This window comes from Drosophila miranda, chromosome 3 (assembly GCF_003369915.1).
Source record: "Drosophila miranda strain MSH22 chromosome 3, D.miranda_PacBio2.1, whole genome shotgun sequence".
Taxonomy (NCBI): domain Eukaryota; kingdom Metazoa; phylum Arthropoda; class Insecta; order Diptera; family Drosophilidae; genus Drosophila; species Drosophila miranda.
In genome coordinates, this window is record NC_046676.1 from 23,830,368 (window position 1) to 23,846,130 (window position 15,763).

The window sequence follows — 15,763 nt, forward strand, 5'->3', positions numbered from 1 at the left end:
GCGGTACTTTGGGAAAGTGATATAAATCTTTAGCTCTGAGATCTTAGGTTAACGGTCTTGTAATCCAGAGACCACAAAGCTATTCTTTAACATTGAAATACAAATAGCTATGAAGTTATTTTGAAAGTTATAAACTTTAAAAGTTCAATTCAAGTTTGGTTTGATTGGGAGGTTTATTTAGTTGTCATATTATTCGGATGGTTCAGAAGGTACGCAAAGGAAGAGCGTTTACTTCTTCTTCAAGAAGGGGCTGACGATGGCTGGAGCAGCATAGGTGGTGTACGCAGGAGCAGCCGCAGCATAGGACGTGTAAGCAGGAGCAGCTGCGGCGTACGTGGTCACAGGAGCGGTATAGGCCGAGGCGCCGTACACCGAGGCGGTGTAGGCTGGAGCAGCAGCGGCGTAGGTTGAGTAAGCCGGAGCGGCAGCAGCATAGGTGGAATAAGCCGGAGCAGCAGCAGCATAGGTGGTCAGTGGTGCCGAGTAGGCCACGGGGGCAGCGGCATAGGTGGCAGCATACGATGGAGCAGCAGCATACGTAACCGGAGAAGCCAGGAAGCCAGCCTGAGCGACGGCAAAGCAGAGAGCCAAGCAAATGAGGAACTGTAAGGATAAATGGCGAAACATTAGCAAGACCAGATCATCCTGGGCACCTGGCTGTGGCTTACCTTCATGTTGAACTGTTTGGGTTGGTTGGTTTGTCAGTGACTGATGCTGTTTGCCAATTAGCTCGATCGTTTTATAGGCCACTTGTGCGTGGGGGAGGCCTGCCAGCCTGGCCGGAGTGTCTCATTTCCAAACGGGTTTGCGGCTTAGGCATTCCCAATAACAACCGAAATCTAAATTAGAACACAATTGCGTCCGCATTGAATTTCTGCATGGTAACGTTCAATGAACGCGGATTCCGCTGCCACCGCACCTTTGTGACAGAACCCAGCGTCCGATGTTTGCCGGGTATTAGCAGTCGATGCCGTGTCAAATGGATTACTCTTTCCCTCTCTCCCTTTGGTCGCTTGTAGTCCAGCGACAACTGAAATGAACGATTCTGATTACTGATTGTTTGATGGAACACGTTAATTGATTATTGTGTTTGCTGTGTGGGCAGAGATCTCACCTGGCGTCGTGTATCCCACTTTCTGGCAGCCCCAACGCACTCCACTCTAATGTTGCAGTATTATTGTCATGGATAATTGACCATCGATTGACCCGAGTATGCATCACACTTATTAAATAGTTTAAGATTAATTCTTTGGTATTACAAATGCAAACGATTTGTGCAAAATGTCATAATATTAACAGAGATAATGGATTATTGGACTAGAACTCTGTTCACGCTGTCGTGAAGTTATGAGAAACGCGTTTTTGTACAGTTTAATAATGGAATGTGTATCGCTCGATCCTAGCAGCTATTAATCGAAGTATTTCCAAGCCAACAACACTATCATAAGGCACTTCTTGGACTTTGCAGAGCAACCAAGGGCATGTACTCTTACGCCCCAGCTTCCGGCAAGGGGGGAGCTGGTGCCGTCACCAGGTCAAGGGTGCGCACAACTTGCCTCTGCCGCTTACGTCGCACATCGATCTCGTAGAGCGCCAGTCCAAACTGATGCACGAAAGAGCTGAACTGCTTCGTCAGGTAGGAGTAGCTGAAAGCTGGCGATTGCTCCACGGCACAGGTGCCCCGTAGGTCGTCATGAGCCCAGTGCGGAGCATCCACATCGCAGGGATGGCGGCCCAGTATTCTGGGAAAAGCCTCCGTGGAGAGATGTGGATAGAAAACGTGAAGCAGCTCAAAGTTTAGATAACTGCTGGCATTGGAGCGAACCAAGGCCTCGTAGAGATCGCTACTCAAGGAGGCGGGAATGGACAGGTAAAGCTTATAGCGCAGCCGATTCGGTCCGGACAACTTGACCTCGCAATTGCCGCTGATCAGTTTGACCTTCTGCAAAAGATTGTCCAAGGACTGGCTCCCGTACTCGTACAAGTAGAAGTCCCTCTGGCGCCGATAGCGGTTATGGGTGAGCGGATTGAATTGGAGAACTCGGGAGCTGGGAATGTTCACCAGGTGCAGGGGCAGACTGTAAACGTGCGAGGTCATTAGGTGAACGTGGGTGGCCGCTGGCTTGGTGGCCATCACATGGGCCATGGTCTCGGCCAGCGGATAAATACCCGCCTGGTGAATGAAGCCAAAGAAGACAGTCAACACTACGTTGCTCACATACCAAATCCTCAGCAGATGAGGGGCCGATGCTTTGCTGGAGAGCAGGCGGTCGTAGAACCTGCGCAGCAGGGGGTGCTCCTTCTGGAACGGATACTTGGCACTGAAACCAGTCACCAGCTTGGGACCATGCAGCAGAAGCAAAGGAAAGGTTATGGGGATAAGGAAGCGAGGCTCCTGATGGTTGATGAGCGACAGGAAAAATAGTGGCACAAATATGGCACCAGACATGAGCGATACAATGCTTTGGAAGCGCGGAAGCACTTGGTACTCGGCCCGAAAGAAGCGCAGCAGGATCTGAGCAAATGCCCCGAGGCCTGCCAGGGCGAGAACATTGAAGAGCAGCGGCATGTTGACCATTAGGTGGACATAGCAGGGATGCACGCCATGGCTGGCCGTCTGGGCGGAGTTCAGGTTGTACTTGACAAAGTTCCAGGGCGTAAACACAAAGTTGTCAATGCCCAGCTGCATCATGTGCAGCTCTCCCACTGTGAGATGCTGATAGTACAGCGAGTCGCAGAATATGAACAGGAACAGCGCTGGCAGGGCGTACAAGCAGAAGAGTCCGATGCGTAGGTTAAAGTCCCTAAAGGTTACGCTGCGTGTGCCCATCCCCCGCAGCAGCCAGAAGAATACCATGGGTGCGCCAAAGAGTAGGAAGGTAGGCCGATTGAAGACGCCAGCCACACAGATACTGGACACGGTAAACATATGCTGGAAATTGTGCGGCGGCAGGGCATTCTTCAGCTTCCAGATCTTGACGCGCTCGCTGATGGACTCCGCCTTGTCGTACTTCTCCTCCAGGAACTCCTTCTTGTATACCACCGTGTTAGTCCTCAGCATGCACTCGGACACCAAGCAGAGCAGCCACGAGCACATGGCCATCTCGAGGCTGTTGGAGAAGGTTCGCGTGCCGAAGACCAGCAGCACCCAGGAGCTGCCCAAGGCCAGCAGTCGAATCTCAAAGCGCAGTCCGTACATCCGGCAAACGCGATACAGACACCAGTCATTGCTGTACGAGATCAGGGTGTAGATCAGACGCGGAAACACCACATACGCGTAGGTGCTGATCAGCTCTACATTCCACAAGTTGCGCATGTAAACGGCGAAGAACTCGTAGAAGCTCCAGGGAACGCGCAGCAGCGCAAACGGAAGGGTGATGCTCCGCAGCGGCATCGAATTATTGAACTCCCAGGTGCGTGTGTGCTCCAGCCGGAAGTGGTCGCCTGCAAAAGAAGGCGGAGGTCATTACAGCAAAACGGAAAATACCACCCTCTCCCTCTTACCCGTCATCACTTCCACGCTCTGGAAGAACTCGTCGGGATGCACATAGCCCGGCTGCGGCACGAAAACCAGAGCCAGACGCACGACCGCAAAGAAGAAGTATGTGTTCACGTGCCTGTCGGTTGGGACACGGTTCTGCCAAAGCTGCGATATATGTCTGCTCAGGCGCATATCTCTGCCGTCCGTCGCTTTATTTGCTATTTTCCTTAAATTGTAAAATCAAAACAAACCCGACCTATCGATAAATATACGGACTTATCGATAAAATAAATTCAAGTTATATTTTACATATTCCTCGTTTTTGATCTTCCGTGGAATATTCTCAACTATATAGAACATTTAGCCATGCCCACATTATTTTTTTTCGATTAATGAGTCAATTTTGTACTTAACTGGCTTATTCTTAATACTTGCTTTTATTGGATTTTGCTTAAAGAAAGGTTTTAGCGAAAAAGGTGAAACAAACGAAACGTAATAAACGTAAGAGAAAAATCGTTCCAATTGTTCAATTTCTTTATTCCGTTGAATAATGCTGCCTAACTAAAACCATTAGCTCTGCCCACTTAATTTTAAGCCATTAATGAATACATTTTCTACCTGATTGACTACTTTTAAGTACTCTCTTTTATTGTATAGTGTAGAAAACAAGGTTAAAGCAAAAAAGGTCAACAAAAAAACAGTGGCAACGTAAGTGAGTATGAAATGTCACGCCAACCAAAGTTTGGGCTCAGCTATACCCTATTTCGTTGATATATATGAAGAAACTGGTTTCCAAGCTGTTTTAAAACGTAATTAATATAAAAATTATATCAGATTTTTATGTTTGGGACATATTAATCCATATGATTAGGGTCTTGTAAATATATCTCGATCCTGATACCAATTCTTGGTTTCTGTAAGAAGACCAAAACCTTCAAAATATCGTTGAAATACCTTTAAAACAGAAACTGACTAGTTTTGGCCTTTATTGGTGCATTAGATGACAAACATTTTCTCAGTTCTATAACATCCATTTCCCAGGGTAGCAAAATGTTGCTCAATCCGCGCAATGTTGAGGGACAATGCTGCTCGATTTCACGGCACATGAGTCTGGCCCATACAAATTAATGTTGCCAGCAGCATAAAACGTAAGTGAGTATGAAATGTCACGCCAACCAAAGTTTGGGCTCAGCTATACCCTATTTCGTTGATACATATGAAGAAACTGGTTTCCAAGCTGTTTTAAAACGTAATTAATATAGAAATGGTCTCAGATTGTTATGTTTGGGACATATTAATCCATATGATTAGGGTCTTGTAAATATATCTCGATCCTGATACCAATTCTTGGTTTCTGTAAGAAGACCAAAACCTTCAAAATATCGTTGAAATACCTTTAAAACAGAAACTGACTAGTTTTGGCCTTTATTGGTGCATTAGATGACAAACATTTTCTGAGTTCTATAACATCCATTTCCCAGGGTAGCAAAATGTTGCTCAATCCGCGCAATGTTGAGGGACAATGCTGCTCGATTTCACGGCACATGAGTCTGGCCCATACAAATTAATGTTGCCAGCAACATAAGACGTAAGAAAACGTAAGTGAGTATGGAATGTAAGGATCTTTGTTGAGGGGATAAAGGACATTGGGGCGGGGAAAAATCCCTCCACGAAGAGAGGAAATCCCATCACAAAATAGAGAGCAAGTCCCAAAGAAAAGAGAGCAAGTCCCAATAAAATATATGGTCTCACTCTAAAAAATACCAAAAATGTATCATATTCCTCATTTTTTATCTTCCGTCGAATATTACCAGTTAAATAGACCATTTAGCCATGCCCACATCATTTTATTCGATTAATTAATCAATTTTGTACTTAACTGGCTTATTTTTAATACTTTTATTGGATTTCTATATAACGTTGAAAGTGAAATTTAATAGATTATATATTATACCGATATACCGTAAATTTACCGTCGGATAAATTTTGACCTCAAAAAATACCAAAAAGTATTAAGAATACCGTAAACGGTCACCCTGCATAAGTTGAACATACTAACTACATGTTATAGAGTAAAATTCTTCGTACGTCTTATCAAATTTTTGCGGCGATTTATTTAAACAGCGGTTGTTCCACCAAAATAATAATAATAATTAATAAAATAAATAAGCCAAAATCATTTCTAAAATTTCACTGCATAATCGCATTCGATGATATTTGAACTATCGTATTAAAAGATGATTTTATACCGATACACTGAAGTGTGACCACTTGCTTTCAACAGTTGCTGAGTCTCGGAATATGTTGGCGCCATAGTTTTGGAATCATTGTAAATTTGAATGTTTTCTTGCAGCAATTGTGATTCATGAAACGGTAATATAAATACCTAACACACGTATAATCACATGCACTTGAATTTCCTTTCAAGCAATTATATCATATTTTCAGCTGCAGCCTCTCTCTTTGACATCGTTCCGTTCCGCATGCTTCTGGGACAGCAAATGATGATTACATTTTCCTAGATGACGTAGTTTGCGGTTGGGGCTAGGAAATGCGATATCGGCTTACAGTTATACAAGCCAGCTTTTGTGGCAAAATAGTTCAAAAACGCACACCCAACGTACGAGTATCCATCCACGCTGATCTGCGGGCAGAGGTGGTGAGCACTAATCCCATGATTGGGCACAGTGTCGTCTGTGGAAGTACATCTCAATGGGCCCATTGACAGACAGAGCGTCTGACAGAGTGCTGCCCACGCTGAGGGGCCAGCAGAGATCAGATCAGATCAGAGCTGAGCAGAGCAGATCAGTCAGTATCGTTCTTCGTCAACATGGGAAGAGATGTGCGCGGTGGCTCTCTTGGGAGATCTCTCGCCTACCCCAACCACATAAAACGTGTGCACCCCCAGGCGGTGGCAATCAGTTCACTCCAGATACCGCGCTCGCCCCCACACCACAACGCGATTTGCAATTAAGTTGATTTACCTACTTGACAGTCGATCCGCAGTCCGCAGTGCCCCGTCCCCAGTCCGCGTTCCAAAGTCTCCGTCTCCAGAGCAGCTCCAAGAGCTGCAGGCGTGCGCAGTCAACGCTCGGGATAATTAGCAGATTGTTAAATACGAAGAACAAAGGTCTCGCTGGAAGTTGTCTTTATCGATCGAAATCATTGCCAGCAGGAAACCAGACAGCAATACAAGAGCTCTTCAAATGGTAAACAACTTGTTATTTCTCTGAGTGAAGGCGATTCGGGGTATCGTGTCGTTTCCATTGAAATTCGGTTCGGTTTGATCCAATCGAAACCAAATTCAACCGAATCCAAGTATCTCTATGGGAATCGAAAGAAGATATATTTATATATGAACATTGTACTTCAAGTGAAAAAAACCCTCTCCCCCATTACCGTGTTAAATTTCCAATGAAACGCAACTTTAGTTCAACTTTCAACGTATAGATATCCGTTCCAGTACCCAACTAAATTAGTGAAATAAAACTTTTGTCAATCGGCTGGAAAGCATTTAACAAGGCATACAAGTACAGGTGACACTTTACCCTTACGACGGGGCCCACTCTCCACTCTCCACTCACCTCTCCGCACCCCACTCGTGGGGCATGGGATTCAATCAACTTCGATGAGCAACAGTTTGTTGCAATTTAAGTTACTCTTTGCCACCAGTCCAGCTCCATTCCGCCACGCCCCATGTGGCCGGCACAGGCACGAGGCTGCACACACACGAAGGGGCTTGCTGCCGAGGACTTCGTGGCGCCCGCCTGCGCATCGCGCGTATAAAAGGACCACTCCGGCCGGAGGATTCATCAGTTGGCCCAGCGAAGCGGCGCGCGTCTCTCAATTCGAGGACCAAGGGACCCCCTCCAACAGTGTTCTTAAGTTCCAAAGTGTCCGAAAAACAAATAAGAATGTGTGACAATTGAAATTGTGGCTATTGAAATTTCTATTAAAATTCTATTGACGAAAGTAAGTGACTTTGAATATTATTTTTAGCAGAACTTTACCATTGATTAAGTCGTTGATTTTTGAGATTTGTTATTAGTGCCTTCCTTTAACCAATTTTCGTATTAAAATATATTTGAATATTTATACAGATACACGAAGTATATTTAATATCTAATTAAAAGCAGAATCTAACAGCCCCTCCCCTCGGTATCTCTGAGTATCTTTTGATTGTTTTGAATTGCGCTGCCTTCGTGGGGCATATTTTTAGCACCTGTCTTATCAGAATTTCGCATTTAACACCTCCATCTGTTGCCACACGCGGACGACGCGTCGTTCTTTATCTCTGAATGTGCCACAATTAAATGGTAATTAAAAAGTCCAACAGCACTCGCACTCGGTGCGGGGAAGGCCCAGAGAATAGATCGGGAGCTACATATGCTATTTGTTCTGTTGATTGTGTATTCATTAGCCAAAGTGGGTTATGATATCCAACCCATTAATCATACGGTACGCCGCCGCGTCGGTTGCATACCTTAAATAGATAAAAGTAAAAACCTTAAATAATTAAATTTCCAAATGAAACACAATAGTCCTGAGGTCAGATGTGAAAAGAGGTACTTTAAAGCATTGACATTGAATGGGTTTTGGCAGCAGATTACCAGCAAAGGACACCGCCGGGAATTCGAATCCGAAACCAATGCATGTGCCACGGTCATCGAGGTGGAGGAGATTCTGCAACTGTTGCAGGGTCGAATGAGATGTGGGGAAAAAGTATGGTAATTCGAATGTGCACTACCCTTGAGGGCTTGGCAGAGTCAATAAATAGCCCCCCCCAATGGAATCGTCCATGGCATGCATCCGTGTTGCTGCTCCATTTAATCTGAATGCTTAACCGCTTCCAGTTAATGGCCAGCAGAGGCATTGAAGCCTCCTCCAGTCCGCCGGAACCGTGCAGCATGTGAGAGGCCGAGTGGCGAAATGCCATTTTCACGTCCACAGCGCTAAACGGGCCGGAAAAGATAGAGGAAACTGCGAGGAAGCAGCCCATCCAGAGAGCAGCAGAGGACCGAGGACCGAGGACGAGACCTTGGCAACTCCCACCCCTGTTTCGCCCCTGGCCCCTGAGCTGACTGAGGAGCGATTCCGGCTGGCTACGCTAGTGCCGCGATCGGCGTACACGGCCACGCCTCCCGCCCAGGCCCAGGCCAAGGCACAGGCAGAGGGACAAGCAGCAGCCGATCCCTGCCCCAGAACGATGGAACGAAGCGCGAGTGTCAATAACAGCTCCGAGTTCGGCGGCGGCCACAGCTCAGCCTCGACGGCGGGCAGATCCACGGCCACGCCCTGGACGAACAACAAGGAGTCACCGAACAACGAGGATGACTCGAACGAGGACGATGGCGACACACTTGCCACACCCGCCAAGGTCACCGATCCGCTGGCCCCGCGTCTGGCCAACAATGAGGTGACATTTCTAGCCTCCTTCCTTCTCTGTAAATAATCCTTCATATTCCTTCGGTGCCTCCTTGCAGCGTGTGCTGGTTGTGTCCGTGACGGAGCGTACCCGCGAGACTTGGGGCCAGAAGGCCGAGTTCCTGCTGGCCGTCATCGGCTTTGCCGTCGATCTGGGCAACGTGTGGCGTTTCCCCTATATCTGCTACCAGAACGGCGGCGGTGCCTTCCTGGTGCCCTACTGCCTCTTCCTCATCTTCGGCGGCCTGCCGCTGTTCTACATGGAATTGGCCCTCGGACAATTTCATCGATGCGGCTGCCTAAGCATCTGGAAGCGCATCTGTCCGGCCCTAAAAGGTGAGTGATTCCTGAAGACGTATTCTGTAAATAAATAACTTGTGGAGATACCCATTAACTGCACTAACTGTGGGTCTATTGAGTAATCGATCCAAGTGGGGCCTTAGCCTCTTAGCCTTATGAATGAATGAACAATTTTTGATTTAGATTTAAATATTTCTGTTTTTAAATGCTCACAACTCTGCAAAGATAGATCATTTCTGATTGCAATTTACATACGACCTGAGGCGAAAAAAGAGACCCGTACCATACCTTAGCCGAAAAAAGAAAAACACACATAATTTCCCGGCTCGAGGCAATCACCGTTCCGCTTTAAATACGATATGAAATGGCAATTTAAATGAATTACAAATATTGAGTTTTAGTCGCGGGCAGACATGAAAAACGAAATTGCATATTGAAATCTATTAAAGCGTTCAATATTTGCACAAGACGGGTAGATGGATAAAGGAAATAAAGAAGCAGCGTCCCCCCGGGGGCGAGTGTGTGTTGTAATGAAAAATTAAGTATACGCTGCCTGGACATGTGGCAGAGTGGCAGTGGAGTCGGGTCTATGTTGTTGATGTCTGATATTTTACGCTCTGCTTGGCAATATTATCTGTCCTGTTACTAAGCCCGAGTCCGAGCCACAGTGGCTACCCGCACAAAGGACGAGTGCTCGGTTTCTGCATTGTTTTTGGGTCTGGGTCACAGTTAAGAGGGAGCGGAGGGCGGAAGGCGGGTCATTGTGTGCCGGCGACATTATCAAACAGGACTTTGGATAAGAGAGTCGTTGGGGCTGAATGCGAAAGATTTGTTGCAACAATTAATTGCGCATTCAAGCGAACAAAAACGACACAAAGCCCAAATCAAGCCCCCAATCCGAGTCCGGGCTCTAATTAAATTGTGCTCAAAATTGATTTACAGCAGCAGCCGAACGAAACGGAACGGAACCAGAGGGAACTTCCATTCAGAGAGTTTTTGCATATCAACTTGATAATTTCGTTAGGTGACAAACAAAATGTACTCTGAAAACGACTCTGCATGCTCCATCCTTGGATTTGCCATCTCTCTTTCAACTCGGTCAAAACTTTTCTACCAAGCCAAGTCCCAGTCCCAGTCCGAGTCCCTCCCCTCCACTCCTCCACGGGCTGTGCCCCTCTCTTTCAGTAGAACAGCAAACATCACTTTGTGGCAAGTCATCATTTGCTCAACAAGTGTTTGCTTTGGGAAACCTTTTGCCAGGGCGATTCAAATGAATAGAAAAGTCAGGAAAAGGAAAGGCGGAAAAATCTTGCTGGAGCCTCGGGAATCACGTGACGTGTCTTATTGGCCTCATAAGTAAAATGGAGTGGAAAACTGCTGTTGCCAGAGAGGGTGGAAAGGGAAAGAGGGGAAAGCGATGTGACTAAGTAGATGCAATCGGTTGCCAGAAGATAAAAACTTGCAAAATGTCACGTGGGAATAGTCCAATTCCGCGTTTTTTTCTCATTTTCCATCGCTCTTTCAATCAGAAATATTGGCATGCCCAGTCCTAGTCCCAGTCCCAGGCCAGATTATTGTTGCCTTTAATGGATACTTGTTGAATCGAATGTTCTAGGGAAATACACATAAGTTGAGAGGAAATCTTTTAAAGGCATGGACTTTCAACAGGTGTTGGCTATGCGATTTGTTTAATCGACATCTATATGGGGATGTACTACAACACAATTATTGGATGGGCGGTCTACTATCTGTTTGCCTCATTCACCTCGAAGCTGCCGTGGACGTCGTGCGATAATCCGTGGAACACGGACAACTGTATGCCCGTGACCAGCGAAAACTTCACCGAATTGGCCACCTCGCCAGCCAAAGAGTTCTTCGAGTAAGTGCCAAGAGTCCTATAGGAGTCCAGCGGTTCCCTCTATTCCCTCTATTCAATGCAGGCGCCGAGTCCTGGAGAGCTACAAGGGCAACGGTCTGGACTACATGGGACCCGTGAAGCCCACCCTGGCTCTGTGTGTCTTCGGGGTCTTTGTGCTGGTGTACTTCTCGCTGTGGAAGGGTGTGCGGAGTGCCGGAAAGGTGGTTTGGGTGACGGCCTTGGCCCCGTATGTGGTGCTGATCATCCTCCTGGTGCGCGGAGTCTCACTGCCTGGCGCCGATGAGGGCATCAAGTACTACCTGACGCCCGAGTGGCACAAGCTGAAGAACTCCAAGGTCTGGATAGATGCCGCCTCGCAGATCTTCTTCTCTCTGGGCCCCGGCTTCGGCACACTCCTCGCCCTCTCCAGCTACAACAAATTCAACAACAACTGCTATCGAGATGCCCTCATAACGAGCACCATTAACTGCCTGACCAGCTTCCTGGCCGGATTCGTCATCTTCTCGGTCTTGGGGTGAGTTCAGTTCAGTTCAGTTCGGCCCTGTTCAGTGGATTACTGATGAGGGGGCTTCTATCTGATTGCAGATACATGGCCTATGTGCAAAAGACATCCATTGATAAGGTGGGGCTGGAGGGGCCTGGGCTGGTGTTCATCGTCTACCCCGAGGCCATAGCCACGATGAGCGGCTCTGTGTTCTGGAGCATCATATTCTTCCTGATGCTCATCACCCTGGGCTTGGACAGCACCTTTGGGGGCCTGGAGGCCATGATAACGGCGCTGTGCGACGAGTATCCCCGTGCGATTGGCAGGCGTCGGGAGCTGTTTGTCCTGCTGCTGCTCGTCTTCATCTTCCTGTGCGCCCTGCCCACAATGACCTATGTAAGTACTCCCATCCCATCCCATCCCATCCCATCCCATTCCATCCCATCCCATCCTATCCGTCTAAGGCTTATCCAGTGATTCGTTTAATTAACGCTTAAGTGAGATTGTGGCTTATACATATGCATATTCCCCATCGCTCGAATGCTCGATGGATGGCCGAGTTAAGTGCTTTTTATCGTTCGCCCAGTTAATCTTCACACAACACACACTCGATGGACTCTTTGCCTTTCTTATTTTTCTGCATTTTTATCACCTGTCAAGTTCGGTGGACTTGTCTCCCCTGCCCAGCCCTGGCCAAACAGCAACCAGCCACCACCTATTCCTATTCCTGCGCTGGCGCTGGGGCTGGGGCTGGCTGTTGCTGTTCAAACACTTAAGCTGGTCCGTTCCTTCTCCTGCCACTTTATCTGATTAAATTTGAAATTGTAATTTGCTGCGTTCTATATTCTATATTCTGACTCGGACACTTCTATCGGAGTAGCTTCTATCGGTCAATGGATCAAGCTATTCAACCGCATCCCCCCCCCATCCATTAATCAGTGCCAAACACAATGGTCCCTCCCCCCATCGATGGGGGAGAGCAGAACTCTCTTCTAGCATTCAATTGATTGCAATGTGTGTGTGTATTTTCAGGGAGGCGTTGTCCTGGTCAACTTCCTGAATGTCTACGGGCCCGGCCTGGCCATCCTCTTTGTGGTGTTCGTGGAGGCTGCCGGAGTGTTCTGGTTCTACGGCGTGGACCGCTTTAGCTCCGATGTGGAGCAGATGCTGGGCTCCAAGCCGGGACTGTTCTGGCGCATCTGCTGGACCTACATCAGTCCGGTGTTCCTGCTGGTAAGATTGCCTCGATCCTACCATCCCCGACAGCCACTCAAGGGGGAATTACTTGCAGACAATATTCATATTCTCGATCCTGGGCTACAAGGAGATGCTGGGCGAGGAGTACTACTATCCGGACTGGAGCTACAAGGTGGGCTGGGCAGTGACCTGCTCCTCCGTGCTGTGCATACCCATGTACATCATCTACAAGTTTTGCTTTGCGACCAAGGGTGATTGCCGGCAGCGGCTGAAGGATTCCTTCCAGCCGGACGACAGCAGTGGCTCGGTGGTCCCCGGCCAGCAGGGCACCTCGGTGTGACATGACAACGTCGTGCACTTGAACATCCACACCAACAGGACCAAGATCAAGATATATAATTTGAATTGTAAAAGCTTTTCACCAACAACGACAGTACCAGTACCCCTCGAAGAGAGCAGCAGCAATAGGCTGCTGAATAGCTACCACTCCTACCACACAAATAATCTTAGCTACCACTATCCAGATCCAGACGCAGATCCCACAAAGCACACCCACACCCCGAATGGGGTGGATCAGAATTGGATCGACAATGATATTATTACGTATAGCGCTAGTGCTAGTGCTAGTGTTAGGCCCTCGCATTCGCATAGCCATAATAGTTTAGGTCTCCATAGCAGGACCCCCTTTGCTGCCACTGCTGGCGAGGACAATAACTACGGCCTGAGGCTCGGCAGCTGCAAGCCGCTGAAGTTTCCCCTGGCCAGCGAGTGGCTGGTTTGAAGGAGCATCCGCGACGATAGCATCCACGAAAGCTCTGCAAGCAGCCATTTTGCAGGGCTTTCCCGAGGTGCACGGTGTGCGTGTCCTCCACTTGGTACCAAATTACAGGACAGGTGTACTCTTTCACGTTTAGTTTGTAAGCGTTAAGCGTAGCTAAGCTCGTAAGTAAAGCGACATTTGGTAAAATGCTTTCATAGAAAACTAGTAGATACATAAAATACATTCTCGAAACACCCTGTACAATGCCTGCACTTACACAAAACATTTCCCTCTGTTGTCGGTTAGAGGAACAATCGTAAGACAGCCATTTACATTGTTTTTCTAACGCGTGTTCGTTGATGTTAAAATTAAATAATAAATATTCCATACATATTATTTCGGTTATACGAAATAAGAAAACACAAAGCAAAGACCACAATTGTTTCATTTCGGAAAGGGGACGGTTAGGCTGAGGCCGCATTTGAATTAAACAACGAATTTTATTTTAAATTATTTAATTTGTAATTACATAGACTTGCCGTTCGTTAACTGATACGCATAGCTGGGCGAAATAAAAACAGGAGACGATCCTACATGAAAAATAAGTAAATGAGCGATGCGATGATCGAAAGTTGGTGATTGTTGTTCCAGTTGTGGCGGTTTAGAGGATGATGTTTTCAGAGGTGATAGTGTCGCCTGCAGCCCTTGTTTTTTCGCTTGCGACGTGGCTTGTGCTTTTTCTTCCGCTCCTATTTTTTGGAACTCTTGCTGCTGTCGTCCTTGCTCTTGTCCGACTTCTCTTCCGTCTTCTTGCCATCCTTATCTTTCGTGTCCTTGTTATCCTTGTCCTTGCTGTCCTTGTTCTTGTCCTTGGCATCCTTGCTGTCAGCCGACTCAATCGCCTTCTTGCCCTCCTCGGCATCCCGATTCGCCAGCTTGTTGTTGATCAAATTGTGCAATGCAATGATCGAGCGCACCATGGACGCCAGATAGACGACCAGCATCTGGTCATTGGTCTTCACGTACATGGTGCCCGTGAACTGGTCGTTGGTGATGTCCGGCAGCAGGTTGAAGATGTCCTGCAGCTGGTAGACGATCTGATGGTTGATCGGCATCTTGCCATCGCCCACACGCTGCAGATACTGCTTGATGTCGCGCAGCTGGGCATTGAGGCCCTTCAGGCCCATCAGCTGGTTCGTGATCTTCTGCGACAGGCTGCCCACGGTGGTGTCCTTGATGTCGCGCAGCAAGTGCTCCACGCCCACCTCCTCAGCCTCCTCGGCACCGATTTCACTGGGCACATGCTCGAAGGTCTTGCTGGTGGGCGAGCCATCGTCGTGGACCTCTTCCACGGATATGTAGGCCTCTGTGGGCAGGCCCAGATCCTTGGGCTTGGCATCGATGATGACCAGCACCGAGTTGGGGCAATAGCGACGGATCAGCTCATTGATGGCAATATCGTTCTGATGCAGTTTCGGACCCGTGTGATACCAGCCGACCACGCGCTCCCGAGCATTCACCTTCTTGAACATGCCGTACATGTTCTCGAGGTAGTCGTGGTCCAAGAACCACACCGATTTGTCCTTATCGTCCTCATCAAAAGGCACTGCAAAGCGGAGCAAATTAGTTAATCTTTTTATGTCCAGTAAATATTTCCACTAACCTGCAAAACTGTTGGACACATCGAGCACACCCTTGGAGCGCCAGCAGCCGAGCAGGACACCCACGACACGCTTCTGGTTGCCAATCTTTCCCATGCGATTGAAGTGATCCACGACGGACAGCAGCACCAGAGGGTGAACTATCACTTTGTTTACGCTAACCTCCATCGACGGCATTTCTGTTTCTGTTGTAGTTTGTGGTAAACTGTAGTTTGCTTTACGCACAGTGTGCTTGGCTCTTCACTGAGCTCTGAAGTTTGCGCAGAATTGGGAACTCTGATCAAATTTTTCGCAACAAAAATGTATTGTTGCGTTTGCGGCAAAAACTGTGAGGCCTGAAATGACAAGCAGAATCGATTCTTCCTCTTCCAAAAAACGCCACTCACCCCGAACGGAGTACGTCGACCACCCCACGAAAATAAATTTCAGTTCAAGTGAAAGATATCTCCGCAGTTTTTATTGTAAGGAAACGGAAATGATATACAAGGACCTTTTAAAAACAGTGTTATTTTTGCCGGTATAATATAATTAAATAGAAGAGAGTTGTGGGTTGTTAAGCGCGCTTTTTCTCATCGGT

The 15,763-nt window shown here is 47.5% G+C and overlaps 3 protein-coding genes across 9 annotated transcripts; 1 reads left to right on the forward strand and 2 right to left on the reverse strand.

The window, feature by feature from the left end:
- Nucleotides 1-154: 154 nt before the first annotated feature.
- Nucleotides 155-3,741, reverse strand: LOC108160253 (GPI mannosyltransferase 4-like). Of its 5 annotated transcripts, none has more exons than XM_017294118.2 (4): nt 3,505-3,741; nt 1,550-3,444; nt 1,196-1,222; nt 155-645 (listed from the first exon to the last, which is right to left on the reverse strand). In XM_017294118.2, exons 1-4 carry the CDS (start codon nt 3,671-3,673, stop codon nt 229-231), a joined length of 2,508 nt encoding a protein of 835 aa, XP_017149607.1. In that variant the 5' UTR covers nt 3,674-3,741; the 3' UTR covers nt 155-228. The 5 variants fall into 5 exon arrangements, 2 of the variants coding, with proteins under 2 accessions (XP_017149607.1, XP_017149605.1); XR_004472450.1 differs by lacking the exon at nt 155-645 and adding exons at nt 716-839; nt 920-1,030 and having other exon boundaries at nt 1,115-3,444; XM_017294116.2 differs by lacking the exons at nt 1,550-3,444; nt 3,505-3,741 and adding an exon at nt 669-1,030 and having other exon boundaries at nt 155-603; nt 1,115-1,494.
- Nucleotides 3,742-5,942: 2,201 nt separating this feature from the next.
- On the forward strand, nt 5,943-13,949 carry LOC108159077 (sodium-dependent serotonin transporter). 3 transcript variants are annotated; one of them, XM_033392461.1, is made up of 8 exons: nt 5,943-7,453; nt 8,335-8,897; nt 8,965-9,241; nt 10,874-11,084; nt 11,146-11,598; nt 11,670-11,964; nt 12,601-12,801; nt 12,860-13,949. In XM_033392461.1, exons 2-8 carry the CDS (start codon nt 8,688-8,690, stop codon nt 13,103-13,105), a joined length of 1,893 nt encoding a protein of 630 aa, XP_033248352.1. In that variant the 5' UTR covers nt 5,943-7,453; nt 8,335-8,687; the 3' UTR covers nt 13,106-13,949. The 3 variants fall into 3 exon arrangements, with proteins under 3 accessions (XP_033248352.1, XP_017147518.1, XP_033248353.1); XM_017292029.2 differs by having other exon boundaries at nt 5,943-6,690; XM_033392462.1 differs by lacking the exon at nt 5,943-7,453 and adding an exon at nt 7,646-8,046.
- Nucleotides 13,950-14,023: 74 nt separating this feature from the next.
- Nucleotides 14,024-15,592, reverse strand: LOC108159078 (26S proteasome non-ATPase regulatory subunit 7). Its single transcript, XM_017292032.2, has 2 exons — nt 15,189-15,592; nt 14,024-15,131 (listed from the first exon to the last, which is right to left on the reverse strand). The coding sequence occupies exons 1-2, from the start codon at nt 15,361-15,363 to the stop codon at nt 14,275-14,277; spliced, it is 1,032 nt and encodes a 343-aa protein (XP_017147521.1). The 5' UTR covers nt 15,364-15,592; the 3' UTR covers nt 14,024-14,274.
- Between the last annotated feature and the right edge of the window lie 171 nt (nt 15,593-15,763).

Bases quoted from the DNA above. Each gene is read 5' to 3' on its own strand.
- LOC108160253 (XM_017294118.2), bottom strand. From the start codon at position 3,673: ATGCGCCTGAGCAGACATATATCGCAGCTTTGGCAGAACCGTGTCCCA. The intron at 1,223-1,549 runs GTGCGCACCCTT...CTATTTAATAAG, and splicing joins GTAAGCGGCAGAGGCAAGTT to TGTGATGCATACTCGGGTCA. The intron at 646-1,195 runs GTCAATTATCCA...CCAGGTGCCCAG, and splicing joins CATACTCGGGTCAATCGATG to GATGATCTGGTCTTGCTAAT.
- LOC108159077 (XM_033392461.1), top strand. From the start codon at position 8,688: ATGGAACGAAGCGCGAGTGTCAATAACAGCTCCGAGTTCGGCGGCGGC. The intron at 11,085-11,145 runs GTAAGTGCCAAG...TATTCAATGCAG, and splicing joins CCAGCCAAAGAGTTCTTCGA to GCGCCGAGTCCTGGAGAGCT. The intron at 11,965-12,600 runs GTAAGTACTCCC...GTGTATTTTCAG, and splicing joins CCCTGCCCACAATGACCTAT to GGAGGCGTTGTCCTGGTCAA.
- LOC108159078 (XM_017292032.2), bottom strand. From the start codon at position 15,363: ATGCCGTCGATGGAGGTTAGCGTAAACAAAGTGATAGTTCACCCTCTG. The intron at 15,132-15,188 runs GTTAGTGGAAAT...TCCGCTTTGCAG, and splicing joins TGTGTCCAACAGTTTTGCAG to TGCCTTTTGATGAGGACGAT.